General features: G+C 34.7%; 1 protein-coding gene across 7 annotated transcripts in view; it reads left to right on the forward strand.

The window, feature by feature from the left end:
- Positions 1–27,332, forward strand: part of LOC106100673 (agrin-like) — a 127,610-nt gene that overhangs the window by 89,062 nt on the left and 11,216 nt on the right. For 6 of the 7 annotated variants that reach the window (XR_001225451.1, XM_013279636.1, XM_013279635.1 and 3 more), the window contains exons 2-16: positions 8,601–8,636; positions 12,819–13,028; positions 13,262–13,471; positions 15,919–16,143; positions 17,336–17,551; positions 17,818–18,039; positions 21,397–21,500; positions 21,813–21,927; positions 23,309–23,548; positions 23,831–24,136; positions 24,331–24,483; positions 24,719–24,994; positions 25,380–25,526; positions 25,921–26,054; positions 26,637–26,937. Coding sequence is in view for 6 of the 7 variants with exons in the window: in XM_013279636.1 (XP_013135090.1) it covers positions 8,601–8,636; positions 12,819–13,028; positions 13,262–13,471; positions 15,919–16,143; positions 17,336–17,551; positions 17,818–18,039; positions 21,397–21,500; positions 21,813–21,927; positions 23,309–23,548; positions 23,831–24,136; positions 24,331–24,483; positions 24,719–24,994; positions 25,380–25,526; positions 25,921–26,054; positions 26,637–26,937 (2,895 nt within the window). In the remaining variant the exon portion in view is untranslated. The remainder of the gene's footprint in view (positions 1–8,600; positions 8,637–12,818; positions 13,029–13,261; positions 13,472–15,918; positions 16,144–17,335; positions 17,552–17,817; positions 18,040–21,396; positions 21,501–21,812; positions 21,928–23,308; positions 23,549–23,830; positions 24,137–24,330; positions 24,484–24,718; positions 24,995–25,379; positions 25,527–25,920; positions 26,055–26,636; positions 26,938–27,332) is intronic. The other variant, XM_013279640.1, reaches the window with a different exon arrangement.

The following is a 27,332-nucleotide window of genomic DNA, read 5'->3' on the forward strand; positions in this document are numbered from 1 at the left end:
TGATGAAACTTAAAAAGATGTCTTATTAATTTCTTTTATTAAAAATAAGGTAACTATTTATTACGAATCTACGAAGTGTACTTAATTCTACCAAAACTAGTCATTGTTTAAAATGTATTGGTAAATCATTTAAATTATTCTTAAATTCTAAATTACCTTTTAATTACATAATTCAAAACAACCACAACATTGTTAAATGCTTGTTTTAGAAAAAAACACGAGAAAAACTTTTCACGCTATTTAAGTTTGAATAGATTTTTCATTGAAAAAAATGAGTGACGTTCCATTCAGAGAATAGGTTGGCATCATTCAAAAAAACAGACGAAGTGTAACTAGAAATAAAGCGGGTTTTATGCAAATACGTTGGAGCGAAAATAATCATAAGTCACTTTATTTACACGTTAAATTACTAGTATTTAGTTTAGTTCGTAAATTATTTTATTTCATACCAGGGCTTAGCTGTTCTCATATAAATTGCAAGAATTGAAAAGCCAACACAAGTTTGGAATATTATAGGCATTAGGCAAGAGCTTTCTGGGTGGTATTATCTATGAATTTTAAACAGTTATTTAAGAAATAGTCAATTCTGTAATAATTTTGTCATTAAATCTATTTTGAAAAGAACAAAAAAAAAACGCGATCAAGTATAGACTTAATCGCGTTATTTTCTCACTATGATAATGGAAATAAAAAAAGCTTTTTTTTCTTATTGGCTTGTCCATTTTAGAACACTCTATTTTTTATAATAATAGAAAATTATTGTTACATTAATCCGTTAAACAACGAATGCTACGAACAATAGACAATCTTATGTTGTTACGCTATAAACAAACAATAGTAATCTTTTTTACAACTAAACAGATAAAATACTCTTGTGTAGAACAAAGAGAATTTATAACAGTAAAAATAACACGCAAAAAAAAGAAATCCGTTTAAAAATAAGCTAACACAATTCGCTAACGCTAACAAAAGGAATAGCGTTTTCCAATCTAATAACGTGTTTTAATTTAAACTGTGCTAGCTACGCAATATTCGTTACGTTATGCAGATCTGTTAAACGAATAAACGAATTGTAACAACGGAATAAAAGCGTGAAGAGTTGTTTGAGCCCTGTGCTATAGACTGTCGAAAAGTCGAAACGATTCGTTCGCTGTATTTTTTTTATCAAGAGAATTAATTTCCACCGGGCGGCGGCTGGGGACTGATTCACGAGTCACGTTCAATTTTAGCTTTGGAAGCTGAGCGCAAATGGCTAATCGATCGGTTAATTTTCACACCGTTTGAACACAAAATTCTTATGGAATTTAAGATTGGAAAATATAGTCCCGCGTTTACTTCGGCTACATTCGTAAAACGAATTTGCACGATTTGAAGGGAGTTTTTTCATTTCCTTTAATTTCTAAGAGATAATAATTGAATTTTGACGATGATTTATAAGAAATTGTTCCATTTCTTACAATGGTAGCGACTCCTTACTTTATTAACTACTGTGGAGATTGATCGAATGTTTATATTAATTCTTGATTATCAAGGTAAGATTGACTTTTAAAGTTTTACTTATACTCATTAATACGAAACAACAAATGTAATATAACCATAAGTTATCCCTTCATTATTAGCTACATCTAACGCAATTTATAACACTTTTACCTTCCAATCTATTCAGAATAGTTTCTTAGCAGTAAAAAAAGGAAAGCCTAACAGTTTTCACAAACAAAATAGGCTCACTAACTTTGGAAAGAAACATTGAATTAAACTGTATCTTAAGAGTATTTTCGGAATAAGGAAAATAATCTACATATCCCAGGGCGAACCTTTTGGTGTAAGCAGTTTTCGCCTTATTCTATACACTTTTTAAGATGTTCTAAGTACGTATATATAAACAACTAGCTGTTCTCGTGCGGCTTTATCCTTTATTTTATTGTTTACATTTGTCAAATTATCAATTGCAAATGTCAAAATGACAAACCTTGGCAATCTTGCTTCCTTGATGTTTGCAGCAACTTATGGTCTCTTTCCCACATTAGGGTTTTATCCAAAACATTTACCCCCTAAGTTTAATGGCGTGAAAATATATAGCCTAAAGCGTGACGTAAGTGTAGGACTTTTAATTTAAAAAGGAGTTATTCAAAAATATACTGTAATTGCTGACATCTTAGGCAACAAAGTAGTGTGTGTTTACGCTTTATTATAATAGTATAAAAGTATGAATATACGTTTGAGATACAATTTTGAGTTATGGGTTTCATTCACTATGACTGATATAGATCAGTCTGGTGGATGACGTGGTTCCGTGATGATGAGTTTTCCTTTGAAATTATGTGATATGTCTTGAATTGGGGTTATGGACTCTGTAAAAAAATTACTAACGTCTCTGTAAAAAAATATTTGCACTATTACCTACATCAGATTTTATTATTTTTTGTAAAATGTGCCATAAATTTCACAACAATCGTGAGATATGTCGATAGGTTTCTTAAATAAATTATACCAATAACAGTAAGCTGATATCGGTAAGACACGTTCAATAAAATAGGTAGTAGTCATTACAATAAATCGATACCATTACCAGATTATCAACAGATGTCGGCAGTAGTTCTGTTGTAGGTCAAAGTTTATGAATCACGCAAAGCCCCGCGCCGCGCCGTGTCCTGCCTTGTCAAATAATTGAGTACGAACTTTGACTTTTAAAAGACAGGACCTGATAAACTCGCGTGTTCGCTCTTATCAAATAATAAAGAACAAATTCTTTACTTATTGAATACTCGTTTTGTGTATGAAATTTTTGAATCAGTATGCGTTTATAAAGTTGTGTCAGCCTGATATGCACATGTGATTTCGCCTTTATTGCAAACCCACGCCCCGCTTCCGAAAAGTGTCAGATATTATTTAATGCAACGGCGGTGGCACTTTGTCTAGTCCATTTCTGTAAAGTCAAAGAGTATGAAGCAATAATTTATACAACGATAATGAAAATGACGAACGGTCGGACTGCACGCAGCTTTTTACTTTAATAAGTGCCACCTGACCGTTTACAAAAAGCTGCAAAAGTGGTAATTGGACATGTAAAGTGTTATTAAAATTAATTGCTGTCTTTGTGCTATTAAATATATGCCTACACAATTTCATTAAATATATCTTATATTTATTTGGAAAAAAAAGGGATCGTACTTTTATGCGAGTTGATATACTCGTACATTAGAATTATAAAAGGAACTTTTATTTTGATAACTTTATTTGCCATCATTTTATAATCATATTGGAAAAAATAAAACGTAACTTACCGCGCTCTTAATGTAGTAGCATCTACTCTGACAGTACAGGTAAATTGTTTTGAGCAATCGAAGGTGACAAGGCGTACGGGCAGCGGCCGTGCGTGATTACATTTGACACATGTAATATCCGGCCACCACCTTATCATTGCCGATTACTGCCCAACATATCACAACATTGCCCGCCGTTGCCCAACATTGCCCAACATTGCCTACCGTTGCCTACCGTTGCCCACCGATGATATCAATTTCAATTTGTTGCGGCATCAGCCCCGGCTTCAATCGTTGTGTGAATCGATTTCACTCGTTTCCTCTTACGTTACGTCCTACCGGACTTAATCTCGAAATTCTCGATTGAAACGCTCCCCTGATATTGGACATGATATCTATTTAATTTCGTGTTGTATCAAAATAACAAACTATTTTATTTTGATATTAAGATATTTTAAAGGCCTTAAAACTCCTACCTTAATAAAAATGTGAGCTACTTTTTTGGAGCGCTACATACGATGTTCTAGACGCTTAAAGTTCGTAGAATTTTAATGTACCGTTTGAAATCGATCCAAGAGTGACCGGTCCAGTCTTACAATTTTTCTTCGAGATAAAATTCTAATGCCGTTATTTCTTGTACAGTGTTAAGCTACCTGTTTCTCGTGTTAAAGACTGCATAAATCAGTTTTATTAATTTAAATATAAAGTTTATAAAAATACCTCTCTATCAGCCGTCATTTCAGAATTCGCACTCTGCTTCTAAGCATATCCTCTCTCCCCATCCACATTTTCTTCAGTCTTCCTCTCCCTGAACATTAATTATGATACAATTTTTTAATAGAGAGTAGGTATGTAATATTCTCTAAGATTTACTTTGTAAATTAACTGATTCAAATACTGTAATCCTAAAATGATTACAAATACAAAATTACACGATCCAGACGACAAAGGATAGCTTGAAAGATAAAAATTTCATACAACAATAGCAAGACAATAACATAAGTTGCACAAGTTATACGTAGCAAACTACAAACAGAATAGCTGGTACAGTTCGTAGCAATGTAGACATGGCACGTAGCACCAATAACTACGTACGTTTTTGAGAAACACTCAATTTAGTTTCGAGTTTAGTAACATTCCGTGTTCTAACATACATACAGCGAACGGATTCGTTTAACACGTGACTGGTCACCCGGCCGTTGTTTAATAGGATCGTATATGTAAAGGACAGGCGCGGCCTACGTCCAACCAATTTGCAATAAAACAATACTGCGTACCGGTACTGTACCGCGGTACAACTGAACCTCTTGTATTTTATACGGGACCGCGGGACCATTAGCAGTAACCTCAGTTACATTCCCAAATGTTTCCCTATCTAAGCGAAATTAATTTCCGTCACCACATATACATACTCGTATATCCTTTTGAGTTGAGATTTCCTTTAAATATTAGCGGCTTGCTCTTTTTATCGCGTGTTCGATTGATTGTATAGTTCATTTTTTGGTATTTGGTAAATAAGTGATTTTAATCTTACTTCTTACTATCTTACTAATATTATAAATGCGAAAGTTTAGATGGATGGATGAATGTTTGTTAGGGTTTATAGCCTAAACTGCTGATCGGATCTCGATGAAATTTGGCGTATTTTTGTTTTTTCGTAAACTATGCATACGGAGTCGCGGGCGAAAGCTAGTCTTTTATATGTTTGAATACACGCAAAATTATCGCAAAGATGTAAGTCTGGTTAAAAATTGTATAAATTAATCTGACTGTATTAAGACTTTGTTTGTATGCAGAACAAAGAACTATTTACTTGAAATTCAACTGACGGTAACAAAAACATTGCAAAGTTAAAGTTTCCACATTCGAGTTCGTTTAGTTAGTTGCATAAAGAATATATTTAGTTTACTATTTGAGTTGCATGTTAACTGATATTTACTTAATATATTATTCTGCATACGCAAGCACTTAAAGCTTTTGTTATGTTTACATTGTAATTAAATAAATATTAAAAATTATTCTCGTTTCATTTTGTTGTTATTATCACCAAAGCGAAGTTATGAAATCATTAGCTTTTGCCCGCGACTCCGTCTGCGTTGATTAAAAAAAGCAAAAATGAATAGCCTATATGTTCGTCCAGACTATCCTCTATATCTATACTAAATTTCATCGAAATCCGTTCAGCAGTTTAGGCTACAAACTCTAACAAACATCCATCCATCTAAACTTTCGCATTTATAATATAATATTATTATTAACGTATGATAAATGGGTCGCCATATTTTTTTGTTTCACCTAGAACTAGTGACTTGAACGGATGTTCAGCAAAATTATCACTAGAAATGTTATTCTCAGTAAAAAATTGAGAACTTAAGCTGACTCAATGTCTATTATAAATATTGAAGAGAGATTGTCTCTTCTTAGAATCTGCACGTCTAGGAAAGTCGGAATATTTTTATCTTTCAGTTTTATCTACGCTAAACCTTTTCTAATAAATAATCCCATGGTTCTACAATCGATTAGACAATTAGCCGTTCACTCGGATATAAACGTACGGACCGCGTCTGGTGTCTATAATTATATTATCGAGACGACTGATTTTCCAATTCATATTTAATACTATTTGAAATCGGTTCGCAGAATTTTAAATAGAATTCAAATTTATTGCACATCTTAGAGCAGGATTTTAAAATCTATCTATACTATTATAATAAAGCGTAAACACACACTTTTTTGTTGCCTAAGATGTCGGCTATTACTGCATATTTTTGAATAATTCTTACTTTAATAAAAAGCCCTCCACTTTCGTCACGGTTTAGGCTATATATTTTCACGTTATTAAACATAAGTGGTAAATAAATTGGTAAAAACCTTGATGTGGAAAAGAGACCATACAGTACAAACTGCCAACATTAAAGAAGCATGATTGCCATGGTACGGTAATTTATATTTTGACATTTGCAATGGAGAATTTGAGAAATGTAATAAATAAAATGAAGTTCATCAAATTTTATGCGGATGAATCCGCACGGGAACTGCTAATATGTATATATATCTAAATGTTGAACTGCAAAATGAGTTAGGATTTTCAAATCTTAATATAATAGAAATTCTATTTATTATTTATTTAATCTACATATTTTAGTATAGATGCACATAGCACTATACTACACTATACTACATAGCATAGTACTTACAGTAACTTTAGTAAGCAAGAGCGCGCGCACATCGTTTACTAAACTATGTAACAACTGCGATTATGGATTGTCGATTGTATCGCAGTAAATTCAACTGTTTAGTAGCGCTACTAAAAATAGAGTAGTGTGCGCACCTCCATATAAGCTCGTAAGAATCAAAGCGCGACTAAACAGTTGTGCGATAGTTTGATCAAAGTCGTGCGCGTGCTTAATTTGAAAAAATAATTGAAAGTTCTTAAAAAGTTCCTTGTTGATTTTAACACTTTCCTTATTAATTTATACATGTTTCAAAATCCTAGCTTATTACTCGTATGTAGTTCAATATTCAAACGATATGACCTGATTTAGGGTATTTGCTCATTTCGATCACCTCATTCTATGAACATATCTACTTATGCTAATGTAGGACTGTGAATTTTGATTTAGATAGTAGCGCGTTCCTTTGTTTTATACTTTAAAATGAGCTATGAGCTATGAGAAGTGTATAAACATAGCAAAGAGTGTAATTAGCAATCCGAAATACGTTCATCAATTTTTTTTCAATGTTAAAATATTAGTAGATTTTTGTTAATTTACTAATATTTCCTTTAACCACACCAACTAAGCTTTAGCTTGTTCTACGATATGGTTTACGACGATAGTAGAATGGCGGGATTCGAACCCTCGACCGCAAGATCGGTAGTCCGTACCCCAAACCTTAGGCTATTGGCGCTTAATGAATGGAATTATCAATCTAAATTTAAACAGATAAAACCATGCATGCAGTATTCGGCGCGGTATTCCAAAGTTACAAAGACCTCACTTAGCACTGATTATTATTATATTCTAGTCATATGACCGGATAAATTCCTAGAATTTCCAATCGAATGTTCAAAACTACAATTCAGAACTAAAATTAGTTACCATTGGCAAATTAATCGTTTTTCCTATCTCAACAAATTGACTGTTTCAGTTAAATTATAGCGGAGTTGATTTAACCCAGTTCGATAATTAGATTAGAGCGGTTTGTGCTCAAAATAACGAATCGGAATGGATTTACAATTCAAATATCCATTCAATATCGTGACTATTACTTTAATATATCTACGAATACTATCTTTTGTCTATACTATTATAATCTATATTATTATAATAAAGCGTAAACACACATTTCTTAGTTGCCTAAGATGTCAGCTATTACAGCATATTTTTGAATAATTATTTTTTTAAATAAAAAGCCCTACACTTACGTCATGCTTTAGGTTGTATATTTTCATGCCATTAAACTTAGAAGGTAAACATTTTGGATAAAAACCGTAATGTGGAAAAGAGACCATAAGTTGCTGCCAACATCAAGAAATAAAGATTGCTAAGGTTTGACATATCATGTCATTTTGACATTTGCAATTGATAATTTGACAAATGTAAACAACAAAATAAAATTTTCATAATTTTATGCGGATGAAGCCGCACGGGAACAGCTAGTCAATCAATAAATTTATATCTTACTTCTTAGTAATATTATAAATCCGAAAGTTTAGATGGATGGATGGATGGATGTTTGTGAGAGTGTAGAGGTTACTTTGGAAGAACACATAGGCTACTTACTTTTTTATTATTATTTTAATTTCACGCGGACAGAGTCGCTGGCGAAAGCTAGTTTATTAATAAAATTGAAGCATCTGTAAAATCGAAAAAAAATCACATTTTGTACACACAATGTACATAGGAATATTCTATTGTTGAGTTGTCATAGATTTTGAAGTCTGTAATTTATCGCTAATTTAAAAAAAAATAACAATAACTCATACCTCTCAGAGATTCTCCTACAGGCGAATCAGTTGGATCCATGTGATTTTGTCTTGTTCAAATACAAAGACCATTAATGTCTCTGCTCCAAATAAAAACAAAGTACATTATCATATAGAGAAGAAAAGTTCTTTAATTTCATTCATATTTCATCATCTATGAATTTCCATGTATTTTGAAAGTTTACTAAATTGATTCACATAAAAACTAGTGCCTCGACTCTGTTGTTGAATTAATTTAGAAAAAAAAAATTAGATTCTTTCATATTTTATTTAGTCCGAATCTCGTTACTGAGCAAAAAGTAACTATTAACGTATAATCCACTAATTATTATAAAACTTTATTGTTCCAGATTTACATTATCAACCGAGGCCACCTGCTCCAGAAGGTAAATTTCATTGTATAATTAATTAGGATTAAAATTAGGGCCGTCTCTGACAATTTATCTATGTTTACTACGTAAATTTTCTTAGAACATTAATTAACTGAATGCAATATTTTACCCTTTATAATACAAACGACAAAAGAGTATGTTTGTACAAAAAATCTACATTTCTTAGAAGTGTTGTCAGTAAAATGACGTCATTACTTATGTTGAAATACCTATCTACGTATTTTTCTAAGTAGCTTAACATATTGGGCTTTGGGTTAAAATTATCACTATATTATTGCTATGATTACCTTAATTTATTAAGGAAATATTATAGAAACTATAAAGGCACTTACATGGCGATCACCAAAAACGGAAGCCTAAATTTAGTCCCTTCTCCTTTGCACCCTTTTCTTCAGAGGAAAGAATGGGAAAGAAAAGTGGATTTGACGGTGGAGGAGACGCATGAGAAGGGGAAATGTCCTATTTATGTGCGTCTCTTCCTCCGTCAATTAAGGGTAGGCAACGCATCTGCAATTGCGGATGTTTATGGGCAGCGCTGGTTTCAGGTGGCAGCTTGCTCGTTTCCAACCTTATATTATAAAAAAAAAAAACTAAAAGAAAGAATAACAAGTCGACACGGAGAATCAAAAAAATAATAATCAACATAGATAAATCGATACTGTATACAGAGTATAAACAATAGGCAATTTTCAAATTCGTTTACATCAATCACATTCTAAATAAGATGACTTAACATATAAAAATCACTTAACATTTCACATAAAATTTGTAAGTCAGTAAATTTATTAGAATAAAATATTATTACAAGATCCACAGTTTAATAAATTCACCAACCGCGTAAACAAAATTGAAGTAATCAAAATGGCTTGATTCAAAGTCAAGAGTAATTTCATCCACACTCTTATATTTTGCGGCTGACATACCGAGTTCGTCGGAGAATTGATTTGGTCGGTGACTTTCGAAGGGCACGTCTTGTATAAAGCTAGTTTCACACGAGGACAAAACGTTGATGTAGAGATATACAGTGGACACTGCAGTACTATTTACGTTTGAAAGCATACTGTGCTACCACGGTGTTGTTCGATCAAACAATAGCAGTTCTCTAGAGTTCTAGCCTTGTGTGAACCCAGCATAAAGGCGTACTCATTGTACCATTTGAACCCTCTTATTGTTTGAGGGCAGAATACTAAGGGTGCATGTTTGAAGTGATTCCTCATTATTCTTTTAATTTATTGATTTATGAGAGTTTTAAAGTAAATTGTATCTTAAATTAATATTATTTTTTTTGATTTGAGGATTATTACTGTTTGTTTTAAAGCAGTAGTTTGAAAAATGTATATTTAACTAGCTCTACCCGTGCGGCTTCGTCCGCTTGAATTACTATAACATTTAGTACAAATTTCGCAATATTATGAAACACTTATCACTAAAGATCAGAGCTGTGCATAATGTTTTGCCTGTAGGATTTTTTTATTTATTTCTTCCACTTATGTATCTAAGTGGGGATATAGATGTATTCTAATCCAAGGTCATTTTTAGTTCTTTTGGTTTGATTTGATTTCAGCAACGTCAATAGAAAGTTTTTTGAAAGTTGTTCTAGCAATCTATTTTTCTCTTTTTAGAAAATATTTCACAAAGTATGGCATATTACGTTTTAAATTTAACATTATCTGAAGTTGAATAATAGAAAGGGGAGTGTGTGCGGCGTGATTCATACGACTTGTGAATTACCTCGACTTCTACGAGTATGGTTATGAAGCAGCACTGGCGTTTGTCAGGTTTATTTTGGCAATATTATATAAAATCCTTGGCGAGCTTTATTGAGTTTAATAAACGCGGCATAGCGAGGGAGGCCTCCTTTGTACCTTTTACCCGTATAACTAGGAATTTACGTACAGACGCTTATAGATAATTTAAGCAGTTTGCGCGTACCTATCTAAAAAAAGGAGCGCGGTAAATATCCTAATTTTGTTTCATTCACGAAGCATCCGCCATCATTTTTATCTCCCCTCCTGCTTACATTTATCTCGGCCTTCTTCTACGGCGATTCGCATTCTGACATTTTGTTTCTAACGAAATTGTTATTTCCGACTGCTTTCTTTCCTTTAAGCGGATTCGTCAAGGGTCTTTATATAAAAGTCAAGGAAATGAGTTTGCGGCAAAAATCGTGACGTTTGATCTTCTTTCTAGAAAGGTAACTGTAATAAATATTAACAGAATTCCACGTTTCTAAGATTCAACTCACTTTGAAGTGGGAAATGAAAGTAATATTGTGAAGCTATTTCATACGGGCGACGGAATTTATAAATAAAACTTGTTAATATTCATCTCGAAATATTCGAGTATATACCGAAAAATTGGTTCGATCTCTATACGCGGAAAAATAGACTGCCATTCATATAAGCTTCAAGATTTTTTTTTATGATTTTTAAAATCATCGCTTGACCACTATCCCTATAGCTAGGTAACGTGGTCGAAGGAAGGCACGTTATAATTGGTTGGGAATATTGACGCCGGTAGCTTATCACAATCTGAATCGACAAAAACATTTGACTTTCATCTATTCCTACTATCACTTCTGTATTATGAGTTCGAGATAAGTGTTTGCTCGCTTAACAACAAATTCGCGTGGCGAAATTAACCTCTTTTGAATGAAGGACAAAATTATAAATGAAGTTTAAGCAAACCGCGGGCGTGTGACTCGCGCAATCTCTGCTTAGAATTTTAACAAGGTGATAGCGATCGGTAATCCCCGAAGCCTGCTCCAACACAATGCGGCGGTAAAGCGGATGTTCGCATCTTATTTTAGTCCTGCTTAATAATTTAGTCACGATTCCGTCTTTCCAGGTAGAAAATTGGAAATTGTGTCATTCTTAGGAGTTTGTTGAGGAACGACGCTCATTCAACGACGCAGCTTTTACAAGAGAGCGCGAAACCATGTTGATTAGACCTCTTTTTACTTTGAACACGATTTTAGTAAAAGCAAACTAAATGAAAATTTGTTTACAATATTTCCAATCACTAGTGTAGACCATTACTATTGAGATGATATTGTAGTTAATATGTTATGTTGTTTCTTGAATGCAATTTTATATTCTAACTTACCCCAGCGGAAATAAAGGTTTTGATGTTCTCTGTAATACTTTATTATACATACCTTTTATTAGTCACGTTACAAGTTATTTATCACTCTTTATTCTTTTATGGTTAAAGCTAATATTAATATACTCACTTTCAACATTGTCATTAGTTCTTCTTCTTCTTCTTTTAATGTTTAGTGGACCCCATCGTTATTTCGATAATTTCGCTAACGTCAAGGTTGAAGATAATTGAAAGTATATAAAACGAGACTAAAATTTTGAGTAGCAGTTAACTAGAAAGACGGAATCCAGTGTGATTGACAAATGACCGGTGGCTGATGATATCAATCGAGGCACTGTAATAGGACAACACCAATGTTACTACTATACTACACACTAAATACAAAATTCATATATTTTAATTACAATTTAATATTATTGGTAATTAAAAATTTAAATAAAACCTTCACCAAGGGGCTGTAAACTAAGGTTAGCAAGAATGGAATATAAATGGGTCTAGGAATTTGGGTAGGAAGAATATCATGTAAGTGAACTTTAAGTTTCGGACAATTAAAAAATATATGTTCTAAGGATCCCTCATCCAAACCGCACTCACACAAGGAATGATCATATTGTCATTAGTTATCTTATTTTTAAATATGCTATAAATAAATTTTGCCTTAAAAAAGGAGGTAATAGTAAAAGTTACATAAGCAATGTTGTGACAGATACATCAATTAAATTATGAACGCTTCTGTGGTGTACGAAATAAAAGACCGTCGTTAGGTTCGACATGTATAACCCGACTCAGTTACAAACATTTATAATCATTTGTATAACCCGACCGCTAATATCATAGCTACAAATTATTTGTATTTAATAAACTTTATAAACAGAATCGGTAGATGGCGTTGTTCTTAAAACTTAGCCATCACCGTTTCTCTTATTGCATTATATTATCACTTTCTATTTTTATCCTATAAATTTTAATAACTTCTGTATGACAAAAAAGTATTCACTGCGGGTATAAATGAATAAATAGGATAATACAAAGCGTGAAAATTCTTCTTTATCCTAAGAGATCCGTGTATTACAGAAGCTTGCGAGAAGACATTTTGCCGGTGGGGTGCGGAATGTGTATCCCTGGGGGACGGGCGCGCGCATTGCGCTTGTCCCGTCTCCTGCCCCGCGACGCAGGTGCCCGTCTGCTCAACATCTGGACGAACTTACCGCAACCACTGCTTCCTGCGCAAAGAAGCCTGCGAGAGGAGGCTGAATCTACGCGTTAAACACGAGGGAGAATGCGGTTAGTATAAATATAACTTTCACAAATAAGTGCAAGTTTGGTTTATGATATTTTCGCTTTGTAGTTCTAACGCAGACATTACCCAATTTGTTTATCCAGAATTTTACTGGTTCCGATGAACAAATGCTGCTAAATTACTTATGTAACTTGTGAAACCTACACTTCAAGAAAACATTCCGAGTCATCATTAGAGAGATGAGTAAATTCGTGCTTATAAAAATTGACTTTTTTAGCCGGGGATCCCTGCTCGACTGTAACTTGTCCGTCGGGTGCACGATGTGTGGTGACATACGGTCAAGCGGAGTGCAGATGTCCTCGCAGCTGCCAGCGCCGTAAGCCTGTTTGCGGTTCTGACGGCAGAGAATACCCTTCCAGTTGTCATCTCGACAAGCACGCGTGCGACAACCAATTGAACATTACAATACGATATCATGGAAAATGCGGTAAGTGTAAACCAAAAAAAATATTTTATTAACATTTTAATGATAAAAAAATGTGTAGCCTGATTAACGCAGTGTAAAGTTATAAAAACAATAATGTAAAGTAAGAAATTACAGTATTTGTTATTCAAGATAATTCATAATGAAAGACGTATATTAAAAAAATTGCAAACAAAAGTAATAAGCTGCCGGAATATTATTCTCCGTTCTTTTAATGACAAGAATTAATTAAAGCGGCCGTTTGACCGTGTTTCTTTGGACCCCAAGTTTGAGAATCATGAATAGAACTCGTTAAGAAGAGGTCGCTCCTTAATAATAGATGCGAAGTACAAAAAGGGTCAACATTTCATTTCGTTCGTATGAGATGACGCCGCACAGAAATATTGCCAAGTTACTTAGACCCAAGGAACCGTGAAGCTTTCTATATCAACCTTACTGCACATTCGCATATAGAAAATGTAAAATAATATTAAATCACTGTTTTCAAATTGTTGGAACTTTAAAAGTTATGAATAAACACATTTACTATTATTATTTATTGTGTGTATATTTTTAATAGTGAAAATAATAGCCTATGTTTCTCACAGATAAATTACCTTTCTAACGATGAAAGAATTTTTAATATCGGCCCAGTAGTTTTAGCGTTATTTCGATACATACAAAAATACCAATCTTTCCTCTTTATAACATTAGTATAAAATATAACTAGATGAAGTTAAAACACATTAAATTAAAACCATATTGCATAGATGACTTCCAATTATACTTACTAAAATTAAAAATGCAAAAGACTAGATGGCTGAACAGATTTCGATGAAATTTGGTGTAAATGTAGAGGATAATCTGGAAGAACACATAGGCTACCTTTTTTAATTTCACGCGGACGGTGTCGCGGGTGAAAGCTAGTATTTTTATTAAATATACAAGTATTTATAATGATATTACAGTTACATACTTCTTCCATTTCTAGGAGTTAAAAGTTTCTAGCTATGTTGCAAGTTTTAAGTTCTATCGTCGTTTTACTGGAAACTTAAAATTTAAAGTCGCTTATACTCCGTATGAACTTCTTGTTACACTTTAGGAGTGCAGTGAGGCTGCTTGCTTATTTGTGCACCAAGCTTGTCACTATATCCTCACTAATTGACATCACTCTGTAACAAGTAACGATATCCTGTACGAATTCAAAGAAATGCATCTAATATTGAAATGTATTACGTAGTTTGCATCGTGAATTCACCTACACACAAGGCTAGCTTACCATGAATGAATATTTATAGTTTTTTACACTCTTATACCGTAATCTTGGATCGAAAAATGACGACAGAAACAAAAGAAAAACAGTTATATCTATATATATATTTTTCAACTTTTACTTCATTTTATCAGTTTGCAAATGGTTAACTTGTAAGTGAATTCCTCAAGAGGAAATTCAAGGATATAAAGGATTATTTAAAACACCAAATCAGTTTTCCTGTTTCCTTTTTATAAATGTAATTTAATCTGCTGTGTTTTATACACTCCGGACGGAGCGTCCGTACCCTTTTCACAGAACTTGTCCCGGAACATTCGATCTCAACTAAATTTGTACAAGACCGAATGCCCGTATATTCCAACTTCCTTTGTGAAATGCCCTCTTTACTTTAGTATTGCATTTGTGTTTATATTAAATCGTTTTCATTTCGGACCTTACATTCCCCGTGTAATGTACCTACGGACTCTGCACGGAAAAAATATTTTTTCCAACCCAAAACATGTTGCGATAAATTAGGTTAGTGAGACTATACATTATACGCGGGGAATAAAATAATGTTGGGTCGTATAAAGCATATTATATACGCGTGTGTGTAAGCAACTGATATATCCAGGGACCTTAATATTAACATGCTCTAATTTTATTTGATGAAATGAGATAATTTAGCAAAGAGTAATTTTGTATTGAAATGAGTAATGGAATTAAATTACGGGGTGTCGCAAATGTTAATTAACGAATGCTCCGAGCGTTAGAGAATCGTTTGTGTACGAGTATATCGTACAATCTATTTAGCGTGATATTAAATTAAATAGAACGGTAGTAAACTGCTTTGTTGTGCGTGCGACGTTGGCTCTGAATGGCTGGCTGCTTTAGTGGCATTAAGTGAACGACTCAGTATTGTAAGGCATGCTAAGTTCTTGGTCCCCGGTATTGCGGAGTTGTGCCACTAAGCCTAGTTTAGACTTCATGCTCAACTCTTGATAGCAGATTGGCTTCTAATTTGAATTAATGTGGATAACATCTGTTTTTTTTTTTATTTTACGGTAATAACTTTGAATTTGAACTGGGACATAACGATTCTTTTGGTACAGGTCCGTATTGAATTAAATCTTGTGAACTATGTGAAAAAAGTACACTTAACTTTTTATCATTAAGCGTACTTTTTTCACATAGTACATATTTATGCTTTTTTATGCAGACCCGTGCGCAGATCACGAATGTGCGGACGGAGGTATCTGTCAATTGAACGAGTCCCGCACGCCTGTATGCCGATGCGGGCCCGCCTGCGAGCTGGCTCCGCGGCCAGGCGCTGCGCTCTGCGGCTCCGACTACAAGGATTACCCAAGCGAGTGCGCCTTACGACGAGAATCCTGTCGTACAAGGCAGCAGCTCTCTATAGCTTATAGAGGAGAATGCGCTTCAGGTAAACCAGTGTATAATGAACCTTTAAAATTACAATAATGCTCTTGGTTCTATGAAGTTGGAAATGGTCATAGGCGCTCGTAATTAGGTTCTTGATCTACTATTGCAAATTGAGAACCAGAGGATAAAAAGTAGATCTTTTATAAAATTAATCTCTTCAACTGATTTATATCGCCGTCAGAAGAAAAAAACTGTAGAATTTCTAGTGTAATAGAATTCAAAACTATCAGCTTGCGTAGTTTAGGTCACGCATATTTAATATCCTTACTCATCTGCCAAAATCCGGGGGATTTTCGTTGCGCAGCATTTTCTTTAGTCGACTTTTACGGCGCTCAAGGGACGAAATGGATTCTTTTACGCCACCATGCGACGAAGAAATCCCGCTACGATGTTTTACATTGTAAATTTAATATACCTTTAGTCAAAATTTAAATAACAACGTTCAGAAAAATCCAATGAAGTTCAAACAAAACAGCTATTTATTTTGAACAGATAAGTAAATTAAGACTTATCCTCATCAAGGCTCACGTACTGGGAATTGATCGCTGTCCCAATTTCAGTGCTTAATTCAATATAAAATCTTTATTGGGAAATGCAAAAACACGTTTACTGGCGTACGAACCGAGTGATATTTTGTTCTAAAATAATGTAATTGGACACGAGCATCGAAGCGTCGCCTCTCAGGAATTGCGACAGGAGCGAAATAATTCAATTTTGTAGTGTTATTAACTTATCATCCGGCGGGTTGTACTATCATATTTTATCCGTAACTTTATATAAATCTATTTTAGTAGGAGCGTATTTCATTTAATAAATTGTAAACATAGTATTAAGTATCGAAGTGGTATCGAGAACTTGATTCCGTAAATGCTTTCATGAACTTGCTTATATTGCTGCTTTGATTGGTGCGTTGTTGTTAGTAGTTTGCCTAGCAACTAATTTACAAACTTACTACATGAATACAGCGGTACGAAAATTGCATGGATAGTTTTACTGGTTTTAGCGATAGTAACTAACATATCTTACCGGAAAAGAGAATGTCATAGGTAAAGTAAAAGAAGCTATATGTATCATTTATGGTTCAAAATACCTATTTACTTTTGAACTGAACTTGTCTACAGAATAGTCTAATGTTATATTAACGTCTAATAAGAGATAGAACCCAAATAACAAATTCTATTTCTTTATAATAGCTCAACACCCTTGCGAGAGTGTAAAGTGCGGTGTCCGTGAGCGTTGCCTGCTAGACGCGCACGGCGTCGCGGTGTGTGCATGCGGCGCGCCCTGTGAGGACTTCGTGCGTCCTGTGTGTGGCACAGACGGACGCACATACGACAACCCTTGCTCATTGGATCGCACATCTTGTTTGGAAAACAGGGATATACGAGTCGCTTACATGGGACCTTGCGGTGAGTAGAAGCAAAGGTTATTTATCGATAATGAAGAATTTTTTTCCCTTGAAAATATTCTGTAATAATTCGTATTTCGGTCCACGCAATATGTGGCTAAGATATTCCAATTTCCACTTCTTTACCCATTTATTGTAACACTGTTTCATTCCCTTCTTTGTCTCTTCAGGATATAATCCCTACATATTTAGTAAACTTATTCAATAGTAAAAGAACTAATAACTATCTTTTCGTATAACTAAGAAACTATCTTTTCGTATGTATAGGTGTAGAGAATCCCTGCGCACGCGCAAGCTGTCCTTGGGGCGGGGCATGCGTGTCACGCAGCGGTGCCGCTCAGTGCTCCTGCCCTGTGTGCGACGCGACATTAGCGCCGGTGTGCGCATCCGACCACAACACGTACGGTAGCGAGTGCAAGATGCGAATGCACGCTTGTCAAGCTAACATCAAAGAACAGGACCTGACAGTGCTCTACAATGGAACTTGTCGTAAGTCATTTTATTTGTAAAACATGTAGTATATTACGATTCTTCTTCTTCTTAAAGTGCTTCTTTCACAGTTCGGCGATTATTAGAACAACTTGCATTGTCGATACCACGGCTCTAAAAAGCGAACGGTTGCTATTTCCAAACCAGTGGCGTTGGTTTTTGAGCAAAGCTGTTCTACGACCTATACTACGCTTTCCGTGAATCTTGCCTTCAGTAGTTCGTATTTTGCAATATTACGATTATCTGCCCCGAAATATGGTAATTTGGGATGAAATTATAGACATTTTATTATTAGTTATATGATCTTATATGATCATGATGACAAATGATAAGCTCTAGTTCTTTGTTCGATTGCCCAGGAAAATTTAATTATTTGGGGGAGGGAGTTTGGCAAGAAGGATTTTAGTTGTGTAAATGAACATACCTTTTAAATTATAAACTTGTTAGCAGAATCCTGTCAGGGAATAAAAATGACCTAATACATACATGTACTTCTAAAATTAATTTTAATTTTACTTAACTTGAAACAGTGTACTTATTGCGTCACCTGTCTTGATATACAAATATTTAATGTTGGTGTGTTGTTACGAAGGTCCGATAATTAAAGTTGTTTCTACGTTGGCGTTGCGGCCCGGTGTAATGACAATACGGTAACCTAAATTAAAGGCAAAGGTTTTGAGAGCTCCCTATCCTCTTACGGTTAGAACCTTCATTTGTCTGTTAAGATATTTTATATGACTAATAAACAAATGGATAGTATTAACTGAAATAGAATTCTGTTAACAATTTTGACATAGACTGTAAATATAATTTTGATGTCGTAATGGTTCTTGAATCAAAAATTTATCGTATACATTTGGTTGGTGATAGATTTTATAAATTATATTGCAATGTAACGTTTAAAAGCAATCAAAAAATGTATTATAATTTCAATTTGACAGGATTTATTTCATGAAACATTCAAGGTTTGTAACGAAATAGAATTCCTGCTGTGGTGGAATATAAACGAAATACAAAATCAATTATAAAATTCCTTTTCCAAGAGAAATCGCAATCAATTTCCCGTGAGCAAAATCTTTTTTCTTTTATAAAGTTGTCAATAAAATGCTTGCGAAATTCCGGCGTCGTAATAAAGAAAGCTTATTTTAATATCATGTGTATAAATTTTGCATGGCAAGCCTCAATTTCAATATATTTTTCTTTTGGTTGTTGCCTATGAAGTGACGTGGTTTTTAACTATAACAAAAACAATACTATAATGCCCACTAACATTTACTTCCATCGATAAAATCATTTATACTTTTACGTTGATATTAGTAAGGGCCTGTCCCACCAAATTGTAAATTGTCTGATAACAAACAAACGTGTCAAATATGTGATGGAAATATCGGATTTTGTTACCTTATCTGTACAGTGTACAGTGACGTCATTTTTAAGCTATCGGAGCCTCTATAAGTCAGTGGTGGACAGGCCCTAAGAGTTATAGCCAACTACTAGTCTATTTGTACTAGTAGTTTTTTGTTTGTTTTCAGGAAAAGCATACATATAAGTTCATAGTCTCAAAATTCTCCAACCATTCCAGTATCCTTCTTATTCTTTAGAAGCCTATAAATCTAAACCTCTTTCGCAAAGAGAATCAACTAGCCTGTTTAAATTACAAGAAAAGTTTTATAAAACAATCATGAAATATATTAAAAACTTTTAACTCGAACGCAATACTGTAGGTAACTTGTCAAAGGGACAAAGGGGAGTTGCTCTCGGATTAAGTATTTCTATGGTATTTACTGGAAGCATTGCAAAGTTAAACTTGTATTACAAACTAAAAGATTTTATGAACTTTTCTTAACTTCTTGTATAACTGCCATTATGAAATATGGCGTAATGGAATGTTTTAAATGAATGCTTAATTTTATTATAATCCGACATAAAGTTCGTTCATACACACTGCATTTTTAATTTTAAAGTTAATGTATAAAAGTAATTGATGTAATTAAAAAGTAGAATAACAAATTATTAAATTTATTACTATACTCTATAGGAATTTAATTGAAGTCGCTTCTAATAACTAAATGCATGCCGTAACACCTTCGTTACAACTCTATAAAATTTCTCCCTAGCAGTTGTAACCTTCACGCTTGGTATGTAATCTTATTAGCGAACACCTGGCATCTTAACTGTTCATGTCCTTGCATTATACTGTTCATGTCTACGCTTTACTAAAGAATTATGATACATTGAGCGTCATCACTTAGCCTTAAATTGAAAAACCAAGTCAGTGCATAATTTACTATTAAGAAGAAAAACCCGATACTAATTTAGATAAGACAGCTGATAGGGATGTACAAATTATGCCGACCCTCCGTGCTGCCTGCTCCATGCCTGCTGCCATGCTCAGCTCAAAACGTGATGTTGTTTCTTTTGTTAAGAAATTTGTTATCGTATCTATCATATAGGAGAATATTCTATACTCCATTATTAGAATAAAACCTAAAAACAAATGTCTCTAAATATATATAATCGAAAGCGATCTGCCTTAAAAAGCAGCTGTTTTAACTGCTAATTTTTATTCAATAAAAGCCATGGAATCTCTAACGTTGCAACCCCGCTCTAATCAGATTTATCTACTTTACACGCTGCCCTCTTTATACGTTATTAAGTGAGGTCAACGACTTGAATATACATGTTAATATAAGAGTTTCTGATTGTATGGCATTCATTTAATCTATATCTATACTATTATAATAAAGCGTAAACACGCACTTCTTTGTTGCCTAAGATGTCAGCAATTACAGCATATTTTTGAATAATTATTTTTTTAACAAAAAGCCCTATACTTATGTCACGCTTTAGGCTTTATATTTCATGCCATTAAACTTAGAGGGTAAATATTTTGGATAAGAACCTTAATGTGGGAAAGAGACCATAAGTTGCTGCCAACATCAAGGAAGCAAGAATGCCAAGATTTGTCATGTCATGTCATTTTGGCATTTGCTATCAATCTAACTTCTAACTAATATTATAAATGCGAAAGTTTAGATAGATGGATGAATGGATGGATCTTTGTTAGAGTTTGTAGCCTAAACCGTTGAACCGATTTTGTTGAAATTTGGCATGGTGGTAGATGATAGTCTGGAAGAACACATAGGCTACTTACTTTTTCTTTTTTTTTCATAATTTTCATAATTTCATGCGGATGAAGCCGCACGGGAACAGTTAGTATGATAACGAATGTAATGACTTAATAAATGCACAGGTATATTTATCATAAGATGAAGAGATATTTGAACTTTATTTGAGTTCGTTAGTAAGAATCTACATAGGTAATGACAATTTTCAAAATGTGAATTCTTTGTACAGAAACGTGTGCTGACATCTTATGTCAAGGAGGAGGTGACTGCGTGTTGGACACCGATACTGGTAGACCTGCATGTCGATGCAATCACAACTGTACTGAGGCACAGGTTAGTTTTAGATTGCATCTGTAATAGCTAAGAAGATTGCATGTCTGTTACCTACCATTAAAACATCTACCCTAGATGTAAAGAAAATTGACATTTTCTTTTCATATTTATTTTTAATTTACATTTATAAGAGATTAGTTATAATATAAGTTAAAAGAAATTTTAGAAAATAAGCAAAAATCTTGCTTATTTTCTAAAATATCTTTTAACCATTCTTTCAACAATATTATATTAGACTATTGGCGCTTCCTTTTTTATACATCCCTTATCTATATTAAGTTTGGAAAACACTAACATGTATGAAAATCACAGGAATCAGAAGTAGTATGCGGTTCGGACGGACAAACGTACATGTCCCAATGCGAGCTCGACTCGACTGCGTGTCGCGAGCAGAGCGACTTGCGGCTGGCGTACAGAGGTGATTGCGGTAAGTTATATAATCCAAACATTATCGCTAACGAACGCTTTCTAAATATCCTTCAGTTTATTTATTGGATTAGGCACGTACGTTTTACTTTGTTTAACAGAGTTACAGTTAGAATTAAATTTACTTTACTTAAATATTGATGGTAGCTCTAAGCAGTAAAGGAAAACCTTGAACCTAGCCAAACCTGGAACAAAAGTTTTGATTAACGTTTACGTTAAATAATTAAGTTTTTTATCAAATTAAAAAAAATGATTAAGTTAAAAATGTAATTATATAAAAAGTCAGCGTATTAATCAGAATACAACAAAATTACTGTTAATGAAAAGTCACCTTCTAAGAATCCAATTGTAATCTATTTGAATTATATTCATGCGTTAAACGAGATATTTTCAAATCACAAAAGGGACGGTGAAAAGGTTCACGGGGCAACATTTAGAAAGAAAATGAAGCGAGAGAGCTTGGCTTAACAATAAGCCTTTATGCCAGTGCCGAATGGCCAAAATTTTAATTACTAGCCGGCTGTTTAATAAAAGCGCCATCGATTCGAAAACACGGAAAAGCAAAATGAAAACGCTTTGAATGGAACGCTATAAAGTTTATTATATCGTTTATTGAGCTGATCACATATTGAGTTAACATTAATCCGATTTTATCTGCCCTTGATGGATTTCAACACTTACACTTACACAACACAATTATCTTTACAAGTCGACTATAGAATGGTAATGTAACATTTTTATAAATACACGATTAAAATTTAAAAAAAGTAAAACGAGCAACAATACAAAACATTAACGCCGCCAAATGAATCTTTTAATGTTTGAACAAAGACCGTATTTGAAATTTTTAATTAACGACTTATTTCATATTCCGTAAGTCTCGGCAAAAAATGAATTTTAATTCTGGCAAAAGCATTCCACGTTTCTCGTCCGGCGGTAATCGACCGCTTCTACGAGGCTTTCATTTTGCGGAGAAGTGGTAAACAATCGTTATTAAATTTTCACGGATGTCTTCTTTTAGCCCTCATCGTGGAAAAGAGATCGTCGTAATATCTCTAGTGCGCGACAAGAACGGATACGAACTTTTAAAAGGTGTTTGCAAATTATTTTAATTTATGTTTCCGTCATCCAATTTACAGAATATTTTAATGGATAAATGTTTCACGAATCGTTCCAACTTGTTAATTACTTGATAGCAATATCTACGTATAATATTGCTTTGCTAAGTTGTCGAAGAACTTTCTTTGTGTTTTTTCTCTACCTTGTCGTATTTCTCTGTTTTTAACTTAAAGAAAGAGGCACTAAACTTCAAAGAAAATATAATCCAAAACCAGATTTAGTCCTCTTAATTCAGCAAAAGGTCATCAAGTCGTATCTTACAGCTCTTTGTGACGGAGTGCGATGTTCTTTTGGAGCACATTGCGTAGCCGGAGAGTGCCTGTGTCCAACCGACTGCACAGACGCGCCGCGAGAGCCGGTCTGCGGCAGCACCATGCAGACATACCCCAACGAGTGTGAATTGCAGAAAGCAGCTTGCGGGCTCCACCCGCCCACGACCTTACACGTCATATTCTACGGGGATTGCAAGGACCGACTTGCTGTTGTACCTCCTATAGCAATGAGTGCGTATATTGTTATTCTTGCATAAATTTATTTAGTAAAATCTATACAGCAGTATGCTAAATTAACAAAGTTGTACAACTAACATATTTATGTTGTTCGGAACCTATAATCGATATTAATAGTGCTGCAAATGGATTAGAACAAAATATTAACTATCGGGCTGTGATAACGGGCTCAGTTGTTAGCAGTAATTCCAATATAGCGACCCGAGCCCGATCAATTAACTAACTTTCCGCTTTATCGCACGACTAACACGCAAATATTTGAATTGGTGTGGGTAGCGACGACCGCGATGACCACTACAGAGGCAGAGGAAGGGTCGACGGAGCGGTCGGGGGCAGAGGAGGAGGGGGGCACCGCCAACCCATCCGTGTGCAGAGACATCCGCTGCGACTTCGGCGCCAGCTGCGAGCTCGGCGACGACGGCTACCCGCGCTGTTCTTGCCTTTTCGAATGTCCACCCGACGATGAATACTTTCCAGTGTGCGCGTCTGACTTTAGACTTTACCCTAGTTTATGCGCAATGCGGAAGGAGGGCTGTCAAAAGCAGCTGGAGCTTAGGTTGCGACCATTGGACTTGTGTAAAGGTTAGTTTTTAGGGTGTGCTTGGGAAATAATGCACTAACATTTTTAAATAGTCAATAATATAAGTTACACTATCACTACACTTTACTTGGGGCATGGCATCTACATTTTTAGATACTAACACAAAGTAAGAAACTAGCAATCAAAAATAAATAATTGAATATTATAAAAACACTATCTCCTTTTATTATCTTAGGTATGGAGGTAAGACCGTGCGGCAACAATAAAGCGATGGTTGACCTCACAACTGGTCTGGAAATTGACTGTGGAAACGGACCTCATCGTCAAGACTGCCCCACTGGAAGCTATTGTCACATCACCGTTTCAGCTGCAAGATGCTGTCCTAAAAGTTAGTAAAACCCATTTTATAATCTCGTTCGTTTTTAGGTATCATCAATACAATTACTACTCGGGTAATTCGTGGATATTCAAAGAATGCTGTTCAGTGCGGAATTTATCAAAACAACGCAATACTTGTCTTACTTTACAAAGTTTTTATTTTCAGTTAGGGTTTTCTCAACTTATATTCCTCAAAATTAATTAACATGGTATCTCTAATAAGTTTTTTAAATGTTACATACTAGATGACACAAAACCTGAAGAGAAGAAGGTACTGCACTGTTCCGACACAGAGTTCGGTTGTTGTTCCGATGGTACCACATCAGCGACTGGTCCTAATGAAGAAGGTTGTCCTATCACGAGCTCGTGCGGCTGCAACCGATTGGGTTCGGTATCTGATCGCTGTGATGATGACGGCCAGTGTGTCTGTCGGCCCGGCGTTGGTGGACTCAAATGTGATAGATGCGAACCCGGCTACTGGGGCCTACCGCGTATTGGTTCCGGTCATACAGGCTGCATACGTAAGTTCACAAGAATTTTCATCAGAATTAAAATCGCGTTTTTTCTCGCGCGTAATTTTCTTTAGAAATAATGAAAATTGGCATCACAGATAGAAATCTGATGACGACTATGATGGTATTCTTGACTTTACTTATCCAGTGATTACCAGCAAGAAAGCCGATTCACTCTGCTTTTCTGCAACAAAAAAGATCTTTCAATCACGCATACTCTCATCTACAATATATTATCATTATTTTATTCATAAGGTAAACAACATATACCTTGACTTTATCGCAAACAAGTCTCTATTTAGAAGATTCAAAAATTCAAATTTTGCTAAGAAACGAACGCAGATCATCCTTATCAAAATTAAGATTTATATAGTAACTACTTTCTAACGTATAGCATGCGGATGCTCTGCCTTCGGGTCTGTGCGCGAGGACTGCGAGCAGATGACGGGGCGCTGCGTGTGCCGGCCCGCTGTGCAGGGACAGAAATGCACAGTGTGCGCCGACCACAGACGCCGTCTTGGACCCAACGGATGCTCTGATCGTAAATATCTTATTGCTTATAATCTTTAGTCATAATGTTTTTGTATACCTACTTCAAATTTTAAGGACTTATAGTATTTAAGGCGACCGTAAATCGGACGATTTTTTATCATTATCATGTCACGTTTTTGTGTAAATGTTCATTATTCTTTATGTTTTGGCATTTTAAGTTGTAACAATAAATTACAACTATCCTCCATAATGTATTCTTAAATGCAATTAATTACCTCAAATCTATCACAGAAAAAGTATGGTATACTATACTTGTGTGGACGATGGTCTACGACCTGCGACAGCATAGCAACTTCATTGATTTAGGCTTACGATATTAGTAGTTGTTTCTAGCTACATTATCATTGATAATACTCGATAGGGTAATTTGTATGTTTCTCTAGCTGAAATAGGTGGCGTGGTAGAGTCATGTGTGGATTTATCATGTTACTTCGGGGCGGTGTGCACGGAGCGTACTGGCGGCGCGCGCTGCGAGTGTGCCGCCGCGCCCTGCCCAGACACAGATACTAACATGCTGGTAATTTATTTAGATTTATAATTTGCAACTTTGGGCACATTTAGATCTCTCTAAATCGATGCACTTAATATTGAGCAGCGGTATATGATCAGTCGGTTTTAATTTTTTTTAAGTCCTAATAATTAGATGTTTTTAAATATTTTAAAAGACTTCAAATATTGATTCTTTATCTAAAATGTGTGATTATTTCTATAGTCTATATCAAATACGTACCTAACTAACTGGTACATTATCTAGTTATGTCGCTTGTTACTTAATTATATCTTTATCGTAAAACGTGTTCCAGTAATGGCGAAGTAATGTCGATAATGTAAAACAGTTACTAGCAAATTATACTTGTAATTTTGCCGTCTAATTCTTAGAATTTAGCTAATAAATAAGGAAAATGGATTTAAGTCGTCTATGCAGAACCGTGTACGTTCAAAATAGGTTTATCGTTTAGACGGGTAATTTTCTTAAAACATATAACATTAACCGTAATAAAAATTCGTATCCTGTAATGTTAGTATGAAGTTTCACGACAAATTCCGTGCAAATCGGCACTTAAGTCGTCGTCGTCACGATTCTTAATAAAACCAACAGGTATGCGGGAGCGACGGCAGGACGTACGAATCGGAGTGTCACCTCAAGCTGCAGGCGTGCCGCACGCAAGATGACATCGTGGTCCAGGCGTTTGGGCCCTGCAAGCTGTCGGAGGTGCCAGGCACCGCGGGCCCGCCTAGACCCTCCTCGCCCATACAATTTACACAACAAGACGACGGAGCCGCCTCGAAATCAACAAGGCACTTACTAAACCCCGACAAATATTATAATAAATACGATTGGAACCGGAAGGAAACGCCCAGTGACTACGATAGCTCTCTAAACGGACAGAAGTTTAAAGGTAAGCAAACTATTATTGCTGTTTCACAATAAATCATTAGCGATAAAATCTATAGTGTTTTGGTTTCGTTTAATTGAATTAAGAAGCAAACTACAAGAACTGGGTTACCATAATGAGGGCAATTCAAGGTAAAAACCTTTTTACCAAAACTTGATATTAGCGTTATCCACAAAAATTGATTAATCAGAGAATAATTGATGATTTTAGATATTGCAATTTAATTATTAATAGCTAGTTACATTGAACATGTATACATTTAAAATAGCCTTTAGAAGGTTGTAACAGACTATGCAAAAAACATTCATAATCTTACTAATATTATAAACACGAAAATTTAGATGGACGGATGTTTGTTTGTTAGAGATTGTAGCCTTTTTTTTTTTTTTTTTTTTTTT

This window comes from Papilio polytes, unplaced genomic scaffold, assembly GCF_000836215.1.
Source record: "Papilio polytes unplaced genomic scaffold, Ppol_1.0 DF824047.1, whole genome shotgun sequence".
Lineage (NCBI taxonomy): Eukaryota > Metazoa > Arthropoda > Insecta > Lepidoptera > Papilionidae > Papilio > Papilio polytes.